Source organism: Branchiostoma floridae, chromosome 12 (assembly GCF_000003815.2).
Source record: "Branchiostoma floridae strain S238N-H82 chromosome 12, Bfl_VNyyK, whole genome shotgun sequence".
Lineage (NCBI taxonomy): Eukaryota > Metazoa > Chordata > Leptocardii > Amphioxiformes > Branchiostomatidae > Branchiostoma > Branchiostoma floridae.
The window spans coordinates 2,334,698-2,357,418 of NC_049990.1; the positions used below are offsets into that span (position 1 = coordinate 2,334,698).

Below are 22,721 nucleotides of genomic sequence, written 5' to 3' on the forward strand. Positions count from 1 at the left end.
CTAATTAGATAGGTAACCAATCACTTAGCCTGAATCTATATTCTAAGGAGGGGGGGTGACAGCCAATCAGCGAGCCCGGTGTTATCTGGAAGAGTCCATTCTTACACGGAGGGGTTCATGTTTTTTTTAAACTCATCATTGGACTGCTTAAGTCTTTCAGTGGGTGTATTTTTGGACAGGTCTATTTTGCAATTTTACAGAAGGTGTGCTGGAAGAGTCTATTCTCGCACGGAGGGGGGATTTTTTTAAAATTCATATTTTGGACTTTGGTGACTTCTAGTTTGTCAAAGTCTTTCAGTAGGGTTATTTTGGACTGTCTAATTTGCAATTTTACATGGGTGTGCTGGAAGAGTCCATTCTTGCATGGAGGGGGGCTTTTTTAAAATCCATTTTTTGGACTTCAGTGATTATGTCAAAGTCCTATTTTAGCGGATGTATTTTTGGACTGCTCTACTTTACATGGAAGAGTCCATTTTTTGCACACAGAAGGGGGATTTTTTCAAATTCAGTTTTGGACGGGTGATGATTCAAAATTCAATTTTTATTGGAAGTGGTTTTAGACTGGTCTATTATGCCTTTTCATGCACTGTGACCTTTTTTGCCCAATTCAAATTTGGATTTCGTTTCTTATTCAAAAGGCCAAGGTTTCAGTGGGAGTATTTCTGGACTGGTCTATTGTGCAAATTCACATAGGGTGCACTGGAGTCCATTCTTGAACGGGGGAATTTTGTAAGATTCATTTTTGGGTTAAACCGTCATTAGTAAAAGTGATTTTTCAAATGGGTGATTTTGAAATAGTCTATTGTTGCATGGGGAGGGAGATGGCTGAAATATGCTGTATTTGCTCTCAAGCAAATGTCGGCCTTTCTAGTTCTGTTATTTCTAATGTGACAATATTTCGTCACCAGCGTGCTTGGAAATGATCATAACTGCGTCGCTGTACTTGTGGACTAGACGTCAAACTCTTGCCGTGACGCGATCTGCTGCGTATCTGACGTAGCTTTGTAAATGAACAATTTACCTAATGTGTGAATGTGAGTTCTTTGGTTTAGAATGAAGCTCTGTTCATAAAAATTGCCGTGTGGACGGTATTTCACGTCCACCAGGCGGGGTATTGGGAAAAGTTTTCAACTAGCAATAATCACGCCTCGGGTGGACCTCGTTTTGTGTCGAAGCATATAACGTTAACTAACTGTATGTCTACAACTGTTGGATTCTAATAGTGTTGGAGCCAAGGAACATGGGCGTCTCAAGTCATTGTAAAGCCGAACTTACATAGCGCATGTGTGGCCTGGGTCTATAAAGTTGGTGTCAGATTGGTGGGATTCTACTAAAAACTAGCTTTGTAAGTAATCAATAGACCCCTTTCTCTTATGTAATGTGTGAATGTGAGTTCTTTAGTTAAAAATGAAGCTCTGTTCGAGCTCTTAAAAATTGCCGTGACGGACGGTATTTCACGTCCTCCAGGCGGGGTATTGGGAAAAGTTTTCAACTAGCAATAATCACGCCTCGGTTTCACCTCATCGGCTATGATATCGCCTCTGCGCAAAGCTGGCGTGTTTCTGTCAAGGTTTGGGTCCCATGGTAAGTAGGGAGGGTTCTTGTTGTGGGACAAGTATACCGTACAACTTTAGAAAATGACGGGTTTATTGTTCTCAACGATGTTATCGTTAATAACATTTACCTGATCTATAATGTACGTGTCCATAATGTCAGCAGAAATATATATTTTTTTCTTTATTGGTGTCATGAAAGTAAAAGGAAATTCGATTTATGAGTAGTTGTAATAAACTTTTATATGTAGTCTTGACCAACGTACGATACACGTATTGGTCACGTGACTATCTAATTAGCATACGTCAAGTTTGCGTTTCTGTCCTTTGTTTTCATGGAACCTGTTCTTGACCAAGAGTTTGTCGGTAGAAAATGTAGTTTTATTACTGTTCTAGGTGTAAGCAGGTCATCGAAGGCAGCTATCTGAGATGTTCGGATGTTACGGCAAGGGGTAGTCTCTACCAGACTCCGGAGTCTGGTAGAGACTAGCAAGGGGGACCTCCTTTTGATTTGAAGAATATAACTAAATGTTTGTCTACAACACTGGTGTCTTCGTGGGATTCTACTAGTGTTATAGCCAAGGGAACATGGGGGTCTCTCAAGTCACTGTAAAGCCGAACTTACATAACGCATGTGTGGCCTAGTTCTGTACAGTTGGTGTCAGATTGGTGGGATTCTACTGAAAACTGGTGACAAGGCAGTAGCTTTGTAAATTGGCCCCTAAAGGTGCACTCTCACCGCACTTGCATCACGCTTGCGTCACTGCTGGGTTCGTTCACTGCGCCACTGTTTTCTTATTTTCTCCAATATTTTATAATTTATAATACGTAGAATTATGACTTAGGAGACGACAAAATACAAAAAAGCAAGAAAATTCGTTTTTTTATCTCTGAAATTCGTTGAGTATCTTTTTTGAATATCCGCAGTGACGCAAGCGTCACGCAATGCAGTGAGAGTGCACCTTGAGTATTATGTAAGTTTACCACTTAATTAGTGTGTGTAAGTGAGTTCTTTGTGTTTGAAATGAAGCTCTGTTCGAGCTCTTAAAAATTGCCGTGATGGACGGTATTTCACGTCCTCCAGGCGGGGTATTGGGAAAAGTTTTCAACTAGCAATAATCACGCCTCGGTTTCACCTCATCGGCTATGATATCGCCTCTGCGCAAAGCTGACGTGATGAGGTCAGGGTTTGGGTTCCACCGCAAACTGGGAGTCATTTGTGTTGTGGGACAAGTATACTGTACAACTTTAGAAAATGACGGGCTTATTGTTTTCAACGACCTTATCATAAATACACATTACCTGATCTTACTAATACCTGTCTCTAATGATTGCAGGGATATGTTTTATTCTGTATTGATGTTATGAAAGCAAAAGAAAAAGTCAATTTATGAGTAGCTGTAACAAAAACGTGTATATGTAGTCTAGACCAACGTAGGATACACGTATTGGTCACGTGACTATCTAATAAGCATACGTCAAGTTTGGTTTTCTGTCCTTTGTTTGTTTTCATTGAACCTGTTCTTGACCAATAGTTTGTCGGTGGAAAATGTAATGTTTTACGTGTGAGCAAGTCATTCGAGGTAGCTACTAGTATCTGAGATGTTGGGATATCGATGTTACGGCAAGGGGGACTCTTTTTGTTTCGAAGCATATAAACGAATTTATTTCTACAGCACAGTCTGGCGTCTTCGTGGGATTCTAATAGTGTTGGAGCCAAGGGAACGTGGGGGTCTTTCAAGTCATGTGTGGCCTAGGTCTATAAAGTTGGTGTCAGATTGGTGGGATTTTACTAAAACCCGGTGATAGGGCTTTGTAAGAGGACCCTTACTTACTCTTATGTAATGGTACCACTTGTGTGAAAGAGAGAGCGCCACGAGAGCGCCGTCCTAGTGGGAAGGAGGTATTAGTCAAATGTGTGCATCTGCAGTCTTCTTTGGTTTAGAATGAAGCTCTGTTCGAGCTCATAAAAATTGCCGTGACGGACGGTATTTCACGTCCTCCAGGCGGGGTATTGGGAAAAGTTTTCAACTAGCAATAATCACGCCTCGGGTGGCCCTCATCGGCTATGATATTGCCTCTGCGCAAAGCTGACTTGTTTGGGTCAGGGTTTGGGTTCCATGGCAAGTGCCGTAGAACTTTAAAAAATGATGGGTTTATTGTTCTCAAAGACCTTATCGTTGATAATCTTTATCTAATAGATAATGTACGTATATAATGTACGTGTCAATGATAGTGACAGAAATATAGTTTTCTTTGTTACTGTTAAAAAATACAAGAAAATCCAATTTGTAGATGGATCAAGAACACATTTATATGTAGTCTAGAGCAACGTAGGATACACGTATTGGTCACGTGACTATCTAATTAGCATACGTCAAGTTCGGTTTTCTGTCCTTTGTTTCCATCGAACATGTTCTTGACCAAGAGTTTGTCGGTGGAAAATGTAATGTTCTTAATGTTCTAGGTGTAAGCAAGTCATCCGAGGCAGCTATCTGAGATGTTGGGATGTTACGGCAAGGAGGACCTCCTTTTGTTTCGAAGCATAAAACCAAATCCATGTCTACAACACTGGTGTCTTCGTGGGATTCTAATAGTGTTATAGCCAAGGGAACATGGGGATCTCTCAAGTCATTGTAAAGCCGAACTTAACGCATGTGTGGCCTAGGTCTATAAAGTTGGTGTCAGATTGGTGGGATTCTACTAAAAACTGGTGACAGGGCGGTAGCTTTGTAAATGGACCCCTTAGTCTTATGCAAATGAACCACTGATTTGATTTGTGAAAGTGAGGTCTCAGAGAGAGCGCCGTCCTAGTGGAAAGGGAATATCAGTCAGATGTGTGTAGCTGCACTCTTCTTTGGTTTAAAATGAAGCTCTGTTCGAGATCTTAAAAATTGCCGTGTCGGACGGTATTTCACGTCCTCCAGGCGGGGTATTGGGAAAAGTTTTCAACTAGCAATAATCACGCCTCGGGTGGCCCTCATCGGCTATGATATCGCCTCTGCGCAAAGCTGTCGTATTCAGGTCAGGGTTTGCGCACCACGGCAAGTAGAGAGGTGTTCTTGTTGTGGGACAATTACCGTACAACTTTAGAAAATGACGTTTTTATTGTTCTCAACGATGATATCGTTAATAACATTTACCTGATCTATAATGTACGTGTCCATAATGTCAGCAGAAATATATATCTTTTTCTTTATTGGTGTCATGAAAGTAACAGAATCTTCTATTTATGAGTAGCTGTAGAACATTTTTACATGTAGTCTTGACCAACGTAGCGTGCACGTATTAGTCACGTGACTCCCTAATTAGCATACGTCAAGTTTGGTTTTCTGTCCTTTGTTTCTATTGAACCTGTTATTGTCCAAGAGTTTGTCTATGGAAAATATATTTCTTACGTTTGATCAAGCTATTTGATGCAACATACCTGAGATGTAAGTATGTTACGACAAGGAGGTTAAGTCGGAATCCTCTTTTTTCCTTTTATGTATTGCAACATTTAATGACAAGACGTGCTGACAACACAATCAAGCAATCAGCTACGTTTTTGTCGTCTTCAAAACAAAGGGCATTACACAAACACAATAAAACGGATACAGACAAGCAAAGCACAAGAATAACAAATCAAGATACAGGATATAGTTGCAAAACTCAAATGAAATGTAAAAAATATGAAATTATTAACCTCTTTGATTACAGCAAATTCGATATACGGTTGACAAGTACAAATCAGATGTACTTATGGTATAGAAATGGTCACATCCCAGACGTGACGGGTCACCATCTGCCACCTTAGCTCAGAGGCAGAGCACTGGTCTCGTAAACCAGGGGTCGTGAGTTCGAACCTCACAGGTGGCTGGGAGTACTTTTGTACATTAATAATGTCTATTTGCTTTTCTCATCGATGTATAAAGAACTACATGTATAATGACATTCACCCATTCACTCGTTCGTTTTTGGCCCTTTCAGCCATATATCCGGATGGCGGTCATACCAGATACAAATCTCATCCCAGATACAAATCTCATGTCCTTGGTTTCGCCACACAGTCTCCTCTGTTATTCTTGTGCGTAAACTATAAGTCTATCCCCAGGCGCAAACAAAGCGTTGTTGGTTCCCCCCCTGCTCACAGGAGTCGTTAGACAACTAACTAAGGTGTAATCACACCAGAAAGGGCAAAGATGGCCTTGTAGAGGTCAATACAGATTTGTTTAAAACAAGTTGAATGAGTGCAAGGCCATTTACCACTTCTAGGCACTGTACTGTAGCATCATCTCATCTCCCTAAGTCAGAAACTTCAAGTTTAGGCAAGTTCGACTACGAGTAACTGACTCAATAGACGAAGCAGGGGTTACCAGGCTGCTCGGGAAATTTCCTACCTGCTATAGATATTATTTCACGTGTTGTCTGTGTTGAGCATTATTGAGACATTTGAGAACTAGGGGCTAAACAAAATATTACAATCGTTATTTATATCTATCTGACTTTATTGGAGTTACAACAGGGACAATAAACTGTGGACACTATAGGCAGCTAACTAGCTGATATCTATATACTAGACGGGGTCAACTTAGGCGATTGACCCCACAAAACCTGCTCGTGGATGAATCCAAATATCCTTGAAGGGGAAAGTAAAGCCCCGGTCACAAGAATCGTACGACGTCCTTGCGATGGCATATTACGCCTATCGCACGATGATCACAGTGGATCGCAGCTAAATCGTAAGCAAAATCAGCCATCGCAGAGCATCGCAGAGCATCGGATGATGTTCAAAATTTTTCCAGCGTCGTACGATTTTTCACTCGTGTCTCTTCTGTATAGCCGTCTGACCGTTTTTTGTGCTTCTTTAACCAACAAAATGTGGACATAGCTGTTGAATACCTTCCTATAATATCTTTAACTGTAAAAATTAATTTAAAAAGACCATGACAACAAGAGTATTACAAGGAAAAGTTCAAATCAAGCGTGAGTACTGGTATGGTTATCTCGGCCTGCTTGCCGCGGCTCTGCGTGTCAGGCTCTTTCGAAGATTGTATCATGATATGCTATCAACAACAAGATGCCATCATACAAAAATCATATGATAAGCATTATATCATATATATTTCCGACTCATAGAGCCTGCCTTTATGTTTGAGTTGTCCCCATGGTTATTACGATTATGGTAAACTGGCCCAAGACCGACGAGAGCTGAGATTTGATCTAATTATAAACTCACGTGCATGAAGCGATCAAACAATTGTCTGCATCACCTGTGCGTGGCGCGCTGTTCTCTGGTTGCGATTGTGGCAGTTGCGACTGATATATTTTCCCTTTTCGTTAATATCGACAATATCAGGGAAAACTGAAACCATCACAACATGCTAAAAATTCATAAATGTAAAACCTCATCAGTAGACAAAAATTGCCGTAATGAAGTCTGCTTTGGGGGCAAATAAAATCTTACGACGATAGCGAAATTTTGAACATGTTCAAAATCCATTTCAGCTCTATTTTCGTCATAGGAGGCTCCCCGATATACTATGATTTACCTGCGATTGACGCAGGTACGCTCTAATGACCTCATCGTACGATGCACTACGATTCTTGTGACCACGGCTTCATATATTTAAACCATTGCTTCCGATTCTTCCCCGACTTACGACATACTGCGCTTATGCCGCGCATAAAACCTCCATCGCAGTCAATCGTACGATTCTTGTGACCGGGGCTTAAGTCTTGCTGTTTTGTTTTCATTCTGTGCGTTTTATGCGTCCAGACTTTACTGGTGAAGTATAGGAAATGCCAAACAACTGACAGGATTGGAAAAGGATCCAAAACGAGTCTTTGGCACAGGCAGGCAGTGCAGAATTCAGTCCAAATGTGGTTACATCATGTCCCTCGGGTTATTTTCGACTTGACTAAAGAAGAACAACAAAAAGGATCCGAGTTTCGCCCCGACAACACAGCACGCAATTATGACGTGTGGGACAAAAACTCGTCCAACGAGATGATTGTGGGGTTACGAGCTACAAAATAATCCTCACCGTGCTTGGGCTAATCTTTGTCGGGAGCCAAGTTAGTAACTACAGTAAACAGAAGGACTATTGGTGTGTTAACGTTACCTTACAGGTGAGAAAACTTTCTTTTCCAGTCTTTGATGTGTGGCAGGAGACAGTGTCTGATACGAAACGCTTGCTGTACAAATGGGTTCGTTAAATCTATAGCTAGAGAGTCATAGTTCCAAGCATTGCGACAACTCCCCCTGAGATTTTTTTGTAACTCTTATCTTGTAAACAGAGTCTTCCCGTGTCAGTGTTTGCTTAGTAAAACTAAAGGTTAGAAGACTTTCTTTGTCAGCCTTTGAAGTCGGACAGGGTGTCCGTTGCGAAACATTTGTTGCACAAATATGGTTGTTGAGTCTACTCTGTGGCTACATCGCCACAATTCCTAGCACAGTAACAACGGTGATACGAAGACAAGCATATAGCCAATCTTTTCAAGAAAAGTCAAACGTATATTTGTTTTCTTTTCCTTTCTCCTGCCTGATCACCTATAGCAAGAAGTACACAATGCAATCACTTTTAAGATCGAAAAGTATCTTGCTGGATCGGTGGCAAGGAGTTCGCTAGATTGTGGTGTGTGTATTGGGGGAGGGGAGGGTATATGTCAAAATAATGTTGAGACAGTGTTGTTGTGGGGCACAAGGCATTTTATACTCGTATGTGTGTGTGTTTGTGTGTTTATGTGTGTCTATGTGTGTGTGTGTGTGTTTGTGTGTGTGTTTGTGTGTGAGTGTGTGTGTATGTGTGTGTTTGTGTGTATGTGTGCGTGTGTGTGTTTGTGTGTATGTGTGCGTGTGTGTGTTTGTGTACGCGCGTGTGTGTGTAGCGCGCGTGTGTGTGTATGAGCCAGGAAAAAGTCCCGCGGCGTGCGCTATACTGTGTTGGTGAGCAACACTCCTAGCCCCGTAGAGATAGTAGCGAGCTCACGATGATGTGGTTACTAGGCTAGTCTTTCTGTCGTCTGCCAATGACGTCACAGCTTCTAGGAAGGGGTAAGGTGGTAGGGTGGATCTTACTGGTACCAAGGCCTAGGGCATGACAGGATGACGTAACGTACTAGACTTACCCGTGGACGACCGGAAGCCCGCCCGACCGGAAATGAGTACACTTGGGTGAATCACATATAATTTACTGATACGGACGACGTTTTTCAAATACAAAAATGCAAACTATCACACTACGCAATGTATCTTTATGAAGGTTGGATATCCAGGTTAACAATGTAATAATAGTACACTACCAACGCTTAGGCCTAGCGGACTTCTACGGCACGACAAAACACTGCATCTAACATTTCATTCATGTCTTTTGTATGTCCTTGTAGACTGCGGTACAGAGTCTCTACAGCGTAGAAGATGGCCCCTCAACCAAAACACCGAGACTTCGCCAAATCCTTACATATGTTCCTTGGTCAGATAATAGTACACTGTCAACGCTTAGGCCTAGCGGACTTCTACGGCACGACAAAACACCGCCTCTAACATTGCATTCATGTCTTGTCTGTCCTTGTAGACTGCGGTTTACAGGGTCTCTACAGGGAAGAGGATGTCCCCTCAACCCCCAAGCCGTGCTCTCCTGTCGGCGGTACTGCTCATCACAACAATGACAACCACAACAGCGGCTACGGCATAACAAAACACTGTACCTAACATTGCATTCATGTATTCTCTCTGTGTCCTTGTAGACTGCGGTACGTTACTGTACAGACAGAGTCTCTACAGCAAAGACGATGTCCTCTCAACCATCAATCCGTGCTCTCCTGTTAGCAGTACTGCTCATCACAACAACTACAACCACGACAGCGGCTACGATATAATAAAACACTGTACCTAACATTGCATTCATGTATTCTCTCTGTGTCCTTGTAGACTGCGGTACGTTACTGTACAGACAGAGTCTCTACAGCGAAGAGGATGCCCCCCCAACAAAAACACCGAGCCTTACATCCTTACATCGGCTCCTTGGTCAGATAATAGTACACTGAGACCTAGCGGACTTCTACGGTACGGCAAAACACTGCCTCTAACATTGCATTCATGTCTCTGTCCTTGTAGACTGCGGTACAGAGTCTCTACACCAAAGAGGATGTCCCCTCCACTGCCTAGCCTCGCTCTCCTGTTGGTGGTACTGCTGATCACGACAACGATCACGACTGCGACTCCGCCGACAACGACGACTCCGGCGACTACGACGACTTCGACTCCTAGGACCACATTTGATCAGCTCTGCCCGTACTCCTGTAACTGTTACGGCACCAAAGTGGACTGCAGTAGTCTGGGTCTCACCGCGGTGCCTCAGGGCGTCCCCGCGTCAACCACACACTTATATCTCCGCAGCAATAACATCAACAGCATCAGCGTCGTCGACTTCCGCGGCCTGAACGCTCTCCAGGAGCTGGATCTTAGCAGCAACAAAATCAGGACCATCCCGTACGGCGTCTTCGATCTGCCCAATCTTGAAATCTTACGCCTTCCCTTTAACTCCATCGACAGCTTCGCCACCGGATCCGGTCCCTTTATAGGGTTAAACAACCTGAAACAGCTGATTCTGACCGGCAATGCGATCACCACTGTGTCTGGCGATGTCTTTACTGGACTCTCCACACTGGAGAACTTGTATCTCGACAACAATGACATCAATACCATCACCAGCAGTGCCTTTACAGGTCTAAGCAGCCTGCAGTTGCTAGACCTGAATACGAACGCCATCGATACTGTTCCCACCGGTACTTTCTACGGACTTCCCGTTCTTCAGACGCTGGTTCTTCGTGATAACAACATCGGCGCCCTTTCCAGCGGCAGTCTCAGCGGACTGAACACTGTCCGGACTCTGGACCTCAGTAGCAACTCCATCTCCGCCATAGCGAGCGGCACTTTCGCGTTTTCCTCCAACCTCACGGACTTGGACCTCAATAACAACGTCATTGGTTCTCTCCGAGCTAACACTTTCGTAGGAGCTAGTTCTCTCAAGACCCTGCGTCTCCGTGACAACGCCATCAGCACTATCGAGCGCGACGCTTTCGCAGGGATGCTCCGTATGGACTCAGTCGATCTTCAAAACAACGCCCTCACCAGCATTGATGAAGGGGATTTCCTGGGTCTACGCGGAGCCACAACTCTGAACCTGGCGGACAACAAGATCGCGGCGCTACCGGCGTGGGGGTTCCGAGGGGCGGAGGATCTGGTCAGCATCGATCTAGGGAACAACAAGATCAGCAGCATCCATATAGACGCCTTTAGGTAGGGTGACACATACAGAAATTAAATTTAGTAATAACTAACTATTTTGGGAGGCTGTTTTTTTACACTTACTTTCCCCTTCTTATTGATTTTAGAAATTTACAGCACAGGACAGGGTCAGTAAGTAAGGGAAATTTCTTCCTCCTTGATGGTTGGAACTGAAAAATCTGATTATTTATTTTAAGTCGTAGAAGACTGCGATTTGCACTTTTTGATAAGGTTTTGGACCAATCACTGTCATCAATAGAAATCATCAATGTGAAACTTTTTATACAAATTTTATGCAAATTAGGGGACTGCCGGATCTCAAGACTTTGGACCTGCGCGACAACGCTCTCAACGCGACTTTGGGCGGGATGGTACCAGGGCTCCAGAGCCTCGACACTCTGAAACTCAGCGGGAATAAAATCAACAGTATCCCGAGAGACGCTTTCCAGGGACTCAACCTCATCTCCTTAGATCTTAGTATGAATAACATAAGTAGTGTTCAACCTGGAGCTTTTAACGGCCTGAGAAATCTGGAATCTCTGGATCTGAGTCAGAATAAGATCGAGAGTGTACCGGGCATGATGTTCCCTCAGCTGCCCAGCCTTCGCACGCTGCGTCTGCAGAACAACCCGTGGAACTGCAACTGCAAGCTGCTGGAACTGGTCCGCTGGATGCAGGTTTGTTTGTTTGTTTGTTTTTCTATTTATTTTTGGACAGACGAGGACAATGTGGCACTGCACTTAAGTTAGTAGATCTTATTAACAGTAACGTTAGCACATACACAGTACAGACAGAAGGTAAATGTATGCTTTTCTTTTACCTCCCCGACCGAAGTCAGGTGCCCATTTTCACACCTGGGTGGAGTGAGGAAGATCTGTTAAGTGTTTGTTTGTTTGTTTGTTTATGATATCCATTAGTAACATACATCGCAGATGTTCCTCCTGGGGTCCATAACTGAAGGCCAGTATAAAGGGTCCAGACAATGCTTAACGCTGAATTCAGAAGACACCTTACGACGTATTACCATAAAGACAAGGAAGGCAAATACGCAAAATTTAATTATGAAGATAAGACAGCTTTCCCTGAAAATTACGCGAAAAATAGGCTGCCTAAGCGGTACATGTATACAGAAAGGGACGTATAGGCCTTTACTATACCAGAGATAGATGTATGTACAATTATTACAACTCAGCAAACGACAGAGAAGTCAGCGGTCTTGATTGCTCCGCGTTTACATCTTGTGTTTTCACCTCCATGTATCCAAAGGAGACCTGTTAGGCATAGGTCATATTTCCAAACCGGGGCCCGGCCGGGATGTTTTAAGAAATGAAAAATTAAAATGTATACCTAATGATATACACAAATCACGCCCATGAACCTTATTTTGACATTTTCTGAAAGTTTTATGGCTCTTATATCATTCGTTTCGCTCCTGGAAGCTGCCCGGCCGGGCCCCAGTTTGGAAATGTGACCTAAGTCTTAATTGTGTTTGTGTAGTTTTTTTGTTCAGGTGACAAGTGTCGACTTGGGTAACAGAAACGAGATAGTCTTTGACCACCATGCATCTACTCCCCATGCAGAGGTTGAGTCGCGGAGATATATAGTAGTAGTCGGAAAAACTACACGGGCGCTCCTCTACTATATCTCAGCGACTCAACCTCTGCTTGGAGAGTACCATGCATCCAAACGAGCCCCATTGTGTATTTTTTTTGTCCAGGTAACAAGCGTGGATTTGGGTAACAGAAACGAGATAGTCTGCTCCCCCGCTGGTCCCTTCACCGGCCTGGCCTTCATGCCCGTTCCAAACGTATCCCAGGAACTGGAGATGTCTTGCGCAGATCGGACGTCACCGAGACCCCGGCCGGTCCCGCAGTCGCCCACAACTAGAGGCACACGGGGGACGACCGTACGGATTCCTATAGCTACCACCACAGGTGCGTCAGAGACTCTCTTCACCAATATCAGGAAAAGCGAAAAAGTAGTTACTCGAGCAACTGAATATGATTTTGGAAACGGTCAGACGTTTCAACTGGAATTCACCAGTTTTCGTCAGTGACACTGAAGTGATCTGGAATAGACTGTTTTATACCCTACCCAAGAATGAAGACAATTTTAGCTGAACATCAAATTTAGCGAAACATCAGGAAAAGTTTGCATGAAAGCTCATCTGTGCTGGTACGATCCAAGTTTGCAATTTTCATTCAACACAAGCAAATTGCTTACCACATGACTTTAGGGACACGTGACTACAAGTAATGAGTCGTAACTGCCTGGCAAGCGATATCGGCCCCGTCTTAAAAGAGTGCACCAGTCGACAACGTTCTAACCATGGGACGGTCAAAGCTAGGTATTCATTTACACCTGAGTGATGTGAGGAAAGGCGTGTATCAACGGCTTTGAACCTGGGACCTCTGCGGGGTTTGGGTCAAACACTTAACCGATTGCGCCACACGATGCCACTTTACATTGTTACCTTTCCCCTTCAGATGAAGATGACGACCACACGACCCCGTTACCACCACCTCCCCCACCCCAGGGTCTGACCAACACCACCGTGATCGTGATTTCCGTGGTGGTGTCCCTGGCAGTGGTGACCGTCGCCGCCTGCGTGTGGGCCCAAAAGAAGCGCTATCTAACACACTTTCGTCATTTCCCCTTTAGATGAAGACCACACGACCCCGTTGCCGCCTCCCCCGCCCCAGGGGCTGACCAACACCACCGTGATCGTGATCTCCGTGGTGGTGTCCCTGGCCGTGGTGACCGTCGCCGCCTGCGTGCTCGGCTTCCTGTGGGCCAAGAAGAAGCGCCGGATGGCTTTCGAAGTCGGTCGGGGCGGGACTAATGGTCACGACAACCATTACATGGACCTTACAGGTAAACGTGTTACGGAACGTATGTTTGAAATGACCCTTTTGACTTTTTATTTGTATCAGAAGTACATGGCTGTATAATGATACGGCCCCATTGAGAAAAACTGCCCCTAGTTTACAGGCTATTTATGCACTTTCGAGCGTTTTCCCTACGTTACCCCGTGGCCACCAGGCTATTTTGGGGCACGGCCCCGCACTCGAAATTAAAATCAACCCGGGACCCGTCGACAAATACGCGCAATCACCCACCGAGAGGTAACAAACAAGCAAATCATACTTCTAACTTCCAGCTTTCCCTGTCAGAATTTCAGCTAACAAACAAACTCTGTTTCTAACCTCCAGGTTTCCCAACCGCCAGCACCCACCGGTGCCCATCCGGTCCCAGTTCCAAAAGTACGAGCTGAACAGGGCGGACCTGGAGCTGAGGGAAGAGATAGCTTACCCAATAACAAAAAATCAAACAAACAAAAAATAAACAATGCTTCTTACTTCCAGGTTTCCCAGCCAGCCAGCCCCCACCGGTGCCCATCCGGTCCCAGTTCCAGAAGTACGAGCTGGACCGGAAAGACCTGGAGTTGAAGGAAGAGATTGGCAGGGGCGCCTTTGGGGTGGTCCACCTAGCGACGCGCCACAAGAACGACAACGGCTTCCCCACCGAGGAGACAGTGGTGGTCAAAACCGTGCACGGTAAGTCTTATTCGGCTAAGAAAACAAACAAACATGATATTCCAGAATGGAGGATGTGGTAAAAAAAATCTTAGAGAGGAATGACAGGAAAACAATTTCTAAAAACTCTCTCATTGAGGAGACGGTGATGGATTAACCATGTGAAAGATCTGGTTTACTGACAAAAAGCCATTAACGTTACAAAACATGCATTTTGAAAGCTCAGACTTTTCGGGGTGGGGTTGGGGTCGAGGGTGAAAATATCACCTAGATGTCAAGACAAATCAAGCCAATGCGACTGCAGCCAATGGCAGGAATATAGCGAGCTGCATTTCATGAAGACTTGGTACATATAATAAAACGTTTTACTATTACGCCAGGGGGAGTGAAAGGGGCGTAAATTAAAATACGGTATCGTTCTTGAACAGTAACTTTACCCCGTGACGTGGGTATAGATCACGTGCTGGAAGTGACTTGTCAGTCTAAATGACGAAGGCTTGAACACAGTCCTTAAGGCTTCATAACCGGATTAAAGATAACGAGCTTTCTTAAGAGTCTAACCACATATTTCTCCAGCTTACGCCGGGGCACAGGAACGGGTCACCTTCGTCCGTGAGATCGAGACGACCCTTGACCTTGGGAAACACCCAAACCTGCTAGGATTGGTGGGCTGCTGCACTACGTCACATCCGGCCTACATGGTGACGGAGTACATGCCGTACGGAGACCTGAAGGAGTTCCTGCTCAAGTGCAGGAAGGTGAGAACTTAAAAAAATCGCCTTTCCTTTGAGTTTCCTTGACATTCTAAGCCTCTACCCTCGCCTGGCTGAGTTAGCCAGCCAAGCTGACATGAATAATTGGGCTTGAGGCAAGATTTGTTGGTTGTTTGTCCTGGTGTAGGAAGATAAGAGCATTTTGAAAAGAGGTGAACAGAGGTATTTGTACAAAAGTAAAGTGTCAATACCTAGCCGACGCCGACGAAGAACGTATCGACCTGATGAAACTATCTGTTCCCATAGGCAGACGAGAGGATGAAGGACAGCACTTATGACCTCGACGAACTGAACAAGTACCAGATCGCCAGGCAGATCGCAAACGGAATGGTAAGCAGCAAGCTTTACTCTGTTTACGAATAATGATTTGCATCAGGAAAATCTTTCAAGACCGTCCCTGAACCTTGTGCCAATGTCACCGAAGAAGCCATCCAAGTTTAACTTAAAGATGCCAGAAATGGATTAGTCTAGCATAGTTACATTCCAACTGCTTTAACTGGACGCCTAGAAGCAAAATTGCGTTTTCGGTCTCAAACACGAAGCTATGTACTCAATGTCACCTGAGTGAAGTGAGGAAATTCATTTTAAGTGTCTTTGCCGAGGGTACATCGTAGGAGCACATCAGGGGACTCGATCCCAGGATCTCTAGCTCTGGGCTTTGCCTTTGAACCAAAGACCATATGGTCACGCCACGCTTGCGACGCCACGTCAAAGCTAGATTCAAAAGTTGAAAACAGATTTTGAAAGGCGTGCGTTTTTTTTTTCAGATCTTCATCTCTCAAGCCGGGTACGTGCACGGCGACCTGGCGGCCCGGAATGTGCTGGTGGGAGAGAACCTGGTGGTGAAGATCGCAGACTTCGGGCTGGCCACAGACGTCTACGAGCGAGGCTACCAGCGGCAGGACGCGGAGCAGAAGATCCCCGTGAGGTGGATGGCGCCGGAAAGGCTGCTGAGGGAGGGCAGGTACACCAGCAAGAGCGACGTGTGAGTAGTTGGGTTGTTTAAACCTTGCTGGCCTCTCGCTCCAAGCAGATGTAAGGATCAGTGTTTTATGGTAAACCGTCATATGGCACCGGTTCACACCCCGGGTTTTTATTTTACTTTGCTTTTGGACAGACGAGGACAATGTGGTACTGCACTCAAGTTAGTAACTTACACATGTATATTAACAGTGCCACATACACAGTACAGACAGACGGTAAATGTAGTACTGAAATGCAGAAATGTTCGCGGTGGATTAATATTCGCGGATTTCGCGGCGACCACTTCACCGTGAACTTAAATCCACCGCGAAAATTTTTCTATTAAGGTATTAGACTGTAGTCGATGGTGCTACCGCGAATTTAAATCCACCGCGAAAAGTCATTTTTCCCGCTACCGCGAAATTAAATCCCCGCGAACTTAAATGCATTTACAGTATTTTGGTTCCTCCACAACCAAACTCAGGAGGTAAAAGAAGACCGGAACAAGCGCTGGCTGCATTCCGGACAAATTTAGCTAGATCTAGATTCAAGATTGTTTAATGAAAATCCTGAAAATAAAAGTTATGCTCTTTACCATACCCAGTTGGTCATTCGGTGTGGTTCTGTACGAAATAGCGACGCTCGGGAACGTGCCGTACCCAGGACTGGACCGGCAGCTGATGGAGGAACTGCTAGATTGCTTCGTTAAAATCATGAAAATAAAAGTTGTCCTCTTTTTCATCCCCAGTTGGTCGTTCGGCGTGGTTCTTTATGAGATCGCGACGCTGGGGAACGTTCCGTACCCAGGACTGGACCGGCAGCTGATGGAGGAGCTGCGCAGTGGCTACCGGGAACCGCAGCCCGAGAACTGTCCGCAGGAGATGTACGTACACACCTTGATCAAAATCTGCAGGCAGACGTTAAATCGTTTTACAATGACTAAAGATAAAAAAAGAAGAATTTGCGACGTGTCATCAAACATTTACACTGTGGTAAACATGTTGGAGATTTTATCACGGTAGTGACAGTTTGTCAGGGACAGACAGTATCTAGAAAGCACAACATAAGTACAACATAACTTTAACTTGTACTCCACCAGGTACTCCCTGATGCTTCAGTGCTGGCAGTGGGAGGAAGATGACCGGCCGGAGTTCCACTGTAGTAGTTACATGCAGAGTACTAACAGTTGTCACAGTATTGTCAGGTTAGCGCCAGAAAGTATCTAGAAAGTATAATAAAATTTGTACCCCACTAGGCACGCCCTCATGCTCCAGTGCTGGCAGTGCCAGTGGGGTGAAGACGACCGTCCGAAGTCCCTTTAGCTTTACACTGTAAACTGAACTCTACATGCAGTATCACGTCTGTCGTATTTTTAGGTACTCCCTGATGCTTCAGTGCTGGCAGTGGGAGGAGGACGACCGCCCGGAGTTCCAGCAGCTTTACACGGAGCTGGACCGGCTGATGGAGGGCTGCTGTGACGTCACCTATCTCGAACCATTCGACGACCCCGCTGGGGCCGAGGCAGCAGGAGCTTCTCCACAAGGTTTCTCATTTTATTCCATACGTTTGCTCAATCTCCAAGCAGATCCTACAATGGCATAAGATAGTACCAAACTGGCCAAGGAGTGTAGTCAGCCAAGAGGTCTTCATTTGCCATGTACATTTCCCCGGTAGCGAAACACACTCCTAAGCCGGTTTCACTCGTCTGTCAGCTTTTGATACTATCTTATGATACCGTAGGATCTGTTTGGAGATTAACGTTTGCTTATGATCCTGCCTCGATTTACTCGTAATCTCGATTAGTGGGGCCGCGTAGCACAGTGGTAGTGTATTCGGCCCGTGAACGAGAGGTCGCCGGTTCGAATCCGCCTGCCGTGTTGCCGGTCTTGTGCCCTTGGGAAAGGCACTTTACACGACTTTCCTCACTTTGCTCAAGTGAAAAATGAGTCGTCCCTCGGATAGGACGTTAAATGGAGGTCCCGTGTATGGGAAGAACCACGTTAAAGAACCCCCACACGTGCGATGGTGCGGTGTGCGTTGGTACAAATCCTAGCCTTCTGTCGGAAGTTGGTGATTCACTTCAAATCACCCGGATGGAGGCCTGGCGACCTCTGTCTCGTATCAGCCACATGGTGATCTACATCATTCACCCGGACGGGTGTGTCACCCCGTAAGGGGCGGTATAACCCGTCGTTGTGCGAACATGTGCGAACATGTATATAGGGCTCCCTTGGAAATCAGTTACTACGTTAACTGAAGGGACTACCCTAAAGATCAATAAATAAAAAAAAAAGTAAAACACATACGTAACAGGACTGGGCAGCACAGCCCTATTCGTCAGTGCAAACCAAAACTGAATTTCTTTCAGTGCAAACACTATGTCTTTGACTAAGACTATGTCAGAAGGTAAAACCAAATTCGAAATTCGCGGAGACACTGCAGCTTATCCACAAGGTTTCTGATTTTAATCCATACGATTGCTTATGATTCTGCCTCGATTTAGTCGTAAAACAGATGTAACAGGATAGGACATCCCCTAATCTCCAAGCAGATCGTACGGTAGCATAATATAGTACCAAAAGCTGCCAGAACAGTGAAGTGTGTTTGGCTACCGGAGTGGCCGATGACTCCCTGGGGTCAGCTTTGATACTATCTTATTAGACATAAAAGGAACTCTTATGTGTCTCTGACTCGGTCGCATAACGATGCCAATGGCTCTGGTGCAATGATGAGGCTGTACTAACTTTATCATTTACGACCCAATGGGGACTTACCCATTGTCAAACACCACGCAAATTTTATACTTATTTTTCAGCAGTTCCCGAAGAAGCCAATGAGGACTCCTCTGCAGATCCCAAGACGAATGACAAGACGCACTCAGGTCACCGCCCAAGGTCAAGGAGTTTGTGGAAGCTGCTGAGAGACTCCATCTCTAATAACAGAGCTACGTCTTCAACACCACAGGAAAAACACACACCAGAGATTCATTGAGGCAGTATAGAGTCCAGATCCCAAGGCATCCATTCCAAGTCACCATGAGGGTTTTCAGGTGATATTTGTAATAAGTCTGAATCATTTTGAATAAAGGAATATCTAAGCCACAACGACTAATTTAAAAAAAAAATTGACCAAGAATCGGGCAAGAAAATATTAATCTATTTGAATATTTTAGAAACATTTTGAAACAGTACAAAAATATCTTTCTGAATAATTGTCAAAGTCCTGTGTGATTCTTTCACTTCTACAAATATTTGTAAACTTTGCCAAATGGTAAAACTAGTTAATGGCCTCCCCTCCCCAATTCTAAACAATGGCAACAAACGTCCGCACGGTGACTTGGAATGACTCTATAGACCCATTTTAGCTTTATATCATAAGAAATCATATAATTGTACAAAGGCGACCATTTTATACATCCCCCTCGCATAGAGTGACTATGGCATCAGTATTGTCTGCGATATTGAATAGTAAAACCTGGAGGTTGCCATGTAAATTTGAATTGGTGTATGCAATGGTTGAAGACTGTTGAATGGTTGAAGAATGTTTTCTAATTAAAGATGGTGTAGATTAGAATCTTGCAAGGCGACAATACTCACGAAGAAAATGGGTTGTGATGAAAACTAGCATACGTGATTCCAATAGTCTTGCGAACAATGCCAAACAAATGTTGATTTTACATGGTAGTGTTTTCTGTTCTCTTACTGTCAATTGTGAATTTATAGCGGCTACTCATGTTTACATTATATCAACAAATCGCTTTTAAGTTCAGGTATCATTCTTTGTTTTATTTTCTATCGGTAGGGGTTCGATTCACGTTCACTGTATATACAAATGTAATTATTTATTTATTATAGTCCTGTGTAATTTATTATTTCAATTCTTGTATAAGTGGTGGCACTAAAATAAGTGCAACTTGTGTCCGCCATCACTTTGTCCTCGTGCGTTTATTTGTACTTTTACATTGTATCAATAAAAAAAAAAGCATCTGACTCCGTCACCATCTCCTCTGATTGTTCTATGTTGGTATTCTAGTTTAATCTTTTAATTTTGGTTCCAAGGACCAACAGATTAAATTTGTGTGACCAGATAGGCCCTACCAGGCTCCGTGGATCGCTGGTCTAAATTAATCTAATAGTAGAAATTGGGAATCGTATGCTATGGGAGTAGGCCTGCGAGAGGAGTCAGTATGGGACCCGTGACTCCCCTAGAATCATTGAAGGCTACATAAAACAGATTTAGTACCATCTGCTGTATCGATGATCACTTGCTGTGGTTGCAGTTCTTGCCTAGCATCAAGACCACTCTAGTTTTTCGCCACGTTATTTTTCATCATCTTGTGTCACTGTACCATGATTTTACCGGTTTGTGATGAATGTATATTTTGATAATGTCATTCTATGCTACTACTGTACATATCATTGTATTGTATTATTGTACATTATGTTGTACCATGTATGTACAGGAGGGCAGCCTTCAAAGGTACATTTTGCACCTGTTTTGTCCTCCCTTCACTCTGGGAAAAATCTAAATAAAGAATACTACTCGCTCCATTTGTCCAATTTCTACTATTAGAGTAAGTTTAGACCAGCGACTTGGTAGATGCTATTATCAGAGGCAAGAAAGACTTGAGACAAGGATAATTCCAATACAATAAATATGTATTCATAAATAATGAAGAAATGTCATGTACAATTGGTGATCATCATCAGTTTGTTGATCAGGAGTCGTACACTCATCGTGCAACCCATTTTTTAGAAATCGGGAGGGCGGGCGGGCGCCGGAACAACGATAGCCGACGCCGCGCTTCGTCCCGTTTATAGAAATCATCGAACTCTTTTCTTCACTACAGCCTGAGGAGTAATGGTCGAACCAAACAGTCGAAAAACGAAAAGGTCGGATCCACACTACTTGTAACTTCAAGTATACAAATATATCTATACAAGAAAAACTTCTCTAGCATCTTCCAACTATAGTACAGGGCCCACGTAACGTCCTAACGAATCTGCTCTTCACTTTGTACACTACCACAACAAAACGGAATTCACAACAGAAACAAGCTACGTACCGACACTATCACACTTGTATAAAAGATCTCATCGTGGGCAGAGAGAGATACTGGTATATAAATATACAAAGACTTGTTCGTCGTCAATCGATTCTTTGCAAAAAAATGGGACATTTCAAAATTTACAAGACAGGTAACATGGAGTCTCTTTTTCTCGCGGATTAACTATGTTCATATCTCGACGGAAACTTCGCCGCCGAATATCTGTACAGCCAGGTTTGCATAGTTGGGGCGGACTCATCCGATGTCTCCGTCGGAAAGTCGCTTTCTTCGCTCGCTATTCACATAATGTCTGCTGTGTATTTTGTTAGCCCTCCGGTATCGCTCCGAAGAAAGAAGAGCATGCTGGGAAAGGTCAGGGGTCGGTGATGATGCCGGGGGTCGCCCGAGGTCATGAGGAGCTCTGGGAAGACTGTTCTGGTGATGCCTGGAGAAATACAGAAGAAAAAAAAAGAATGTCAGAATTTGAAGAAAAATTGAACAAGTGTTCCAACTCACAGGAAGGTGTGGTAGACCTGCTTATAAAAATTGGAAACAGTGCACCTAGTATAGTGAGCCTCATTAAAAGGGGTGCAAGTACTACAACAAACAAATATGCATCACTTCTTCCTTACACCACAAGCTATCTGCCACCAAAAAATCACGACCAGGTCACATATTAGGGGGCCACACACATGAGCAAAAGAGAAAGTAAGCTTAATCTCCAGGCAGATTTACCAGTGGCATAAGACAGTTTCAAAGCCGGCTAAGGAGTATAGCTGGCCAAAGGGAGTCATCAGCCACTGGGTAGCCAAACACACTCCTAGGCCGGCTTCACTCCTCTGGCAGCTTTTGATACTATCTTAGGCTACCGTAGGATAGGCTCGGAGATTTAAGTTAGTTAATTAATAACCTTATTGCACAACAATTGTACGAGGTACAACGTATGGCATCTACATAACTACAGTTCTATAGCCTAACTTAAGACTTATCTAACTAATACAGGAGTTGTAGTATGGGATAAGTTTTTTACATTCATTGCAGGCTAGTTAGTAATAAGTAAATTGACCAGTTGGAAGGTTGACGGAAGACAATTTTAACGATGACTTTCCCAAAAGTTGAGCTGCTGCGAATTAATTCCAGTCCAAAACGGAACCTACCCAATATGTCACCAACTCCTAGTTTTCCAATACCTTTGGTATGGATGGGATAACAAGCAAAAGAACAAACAGGTGCTCTCACCAGCTGGAAGGTGTCGAAGACGTCTGCCAGGTCGTCCATCTTGTACTGCTGCAGCACGGCGAATCCCTCCAGCCGGCCGCTCGCTTTCCGTGCGCAGTCCAGGCAGTGCACGATGTGCTTCTTGTCCTGCTTTAGTACAAACAGCAGGTTGAACACCTCCACCTGCAGAAATAAACAAACATGTCAACAATCTTATAAGCTTCAGCACAAACAGGAGGTTGAACACCTCCACCTGCACAAACAAACATGTCAACAATATTACATGAGTCTTTGGATCTGCTAAATCAACCGTGAAGACAGGCAAATGGCTTGAAACAATATATGAAGTTAGACTTTAAA

General features: G+C 44.2%; 2 protein-coding genes and 5 non-coding genes across 14 annotated transcripts in view; 2 read left to right on the forward strand and 5 right to left on the reverse strand.

The window, feature by feature from the left end:
* Positions 1-1,413: 1,413 nt before the first annotated feature.
* On the reverse strand, positions 1,414-1,553 carry LOC118428342. Its single transcript, XR_004832645.1, has one exon. It is a non-coding gene; the product is annotated as a U4 spliceosomal RNA (small nuclear RNA).
* A 1,030-nt stretch (positions 1,554-2,583) lies between these two features.
* On the reverse strand, positions 2,584-2,723 carry LOC118428343. The gene has a single exon (XR_004832646.1). It is a non-coding gene; the product is annotated as a U4 spliceosomal RNA (small nuclear RNA).
* Positions 2,724-3,505: 782 nt separating this feature from the next.
* LOC118428344 lies at positions 3,506-3,645 on the reverse strand. The gene has a single exon (XR_004832647.1). It is a non-coding gene; the product is annotated as a U4 spliceosomal RNA (small nuclear RNA).
* Positions 3,646-4,426: 781 nt separating this feature from the next.
* LOC118428345 lies at positions 4,427-4,566 on the reverse strand. The gene has a single exon (XR_004832648.1). It is a non-coding gene; the product is annotated as a U4 spliceosomal RNA (small nuclear RNA).
* Positions 4,567-5,339: 773 nt separating this feature from the next.
* Trnat-cgu lies at positions 5,340-5,411 on the forward strand. Its single transcript has one exon. It is a non-coding gene; the product is annotated as a tRNA-Thr (tRNA).
* A 4,248-nt stretch (positions 5,412-9,659) lies between these two features.
* LOC118427972 (probable serine/threonine-protein kinase DDB_G0278509) lies at positions 9,660-19,087 on the forward strand. The gene is made up of 12 exons (XM_035837938.1): positions 9,660-10,836; positions 11,129-11,501; positions 12,542-12,758; positions 13,486-13,698; positions 14,190-14,381; positions 14,937-15,118; positions 15,380-15,463; positions 15,901-16,118; positions 16,845-16,979; positions 17,196-17,300; positions 17,473-17,639; positions 18,912-19,087. The coding sequence occupies exons 1-12, from the start codon at positions 9,683-9,685 to the stop codon at positions 19,085-19,087; spliced, it is 3,216 nt and encodes a 1,071-aa protein (XP_035693831.1). The 5' UTR covers positions 9,660-9,682.
* A 1,653-nt stretch (positions 19,088-20,740) lies between these two features.
* LOC118426912 (histone demethylase UTY-like) overlaps positions 20,741-22,721 on the reverse strand; it is an 89,320-nt gene continuing 87,339 nt past the window's right edge. For 3 of the 8 annotated variants that reach the window (XM_035836524.1, XM_035836522.1, XM_035836521.1), the window contains 2 exons: positions 22,383-22,544; positions 20,741-21,588 (listed from right to left, as the gene is read on the reverse strand). In XM_035836524.1, coding sequence (XP_035692417.1) covers positions 21,553-21,588; positions 22,383-22,544 — 198 coding nt within the window. In that variant the 3' untranslated portion in view covers positions 20,741-21,552. Of the gene's footprint in view, positions 21,589-22,381; positions 22,545-22,721 lie in introns of those variants that run through there. The other 5 variants (XR_004832490.1, XR_004832489.1, XR_004832488.1 and 2 more) reach the window with 3 other exon arrangements.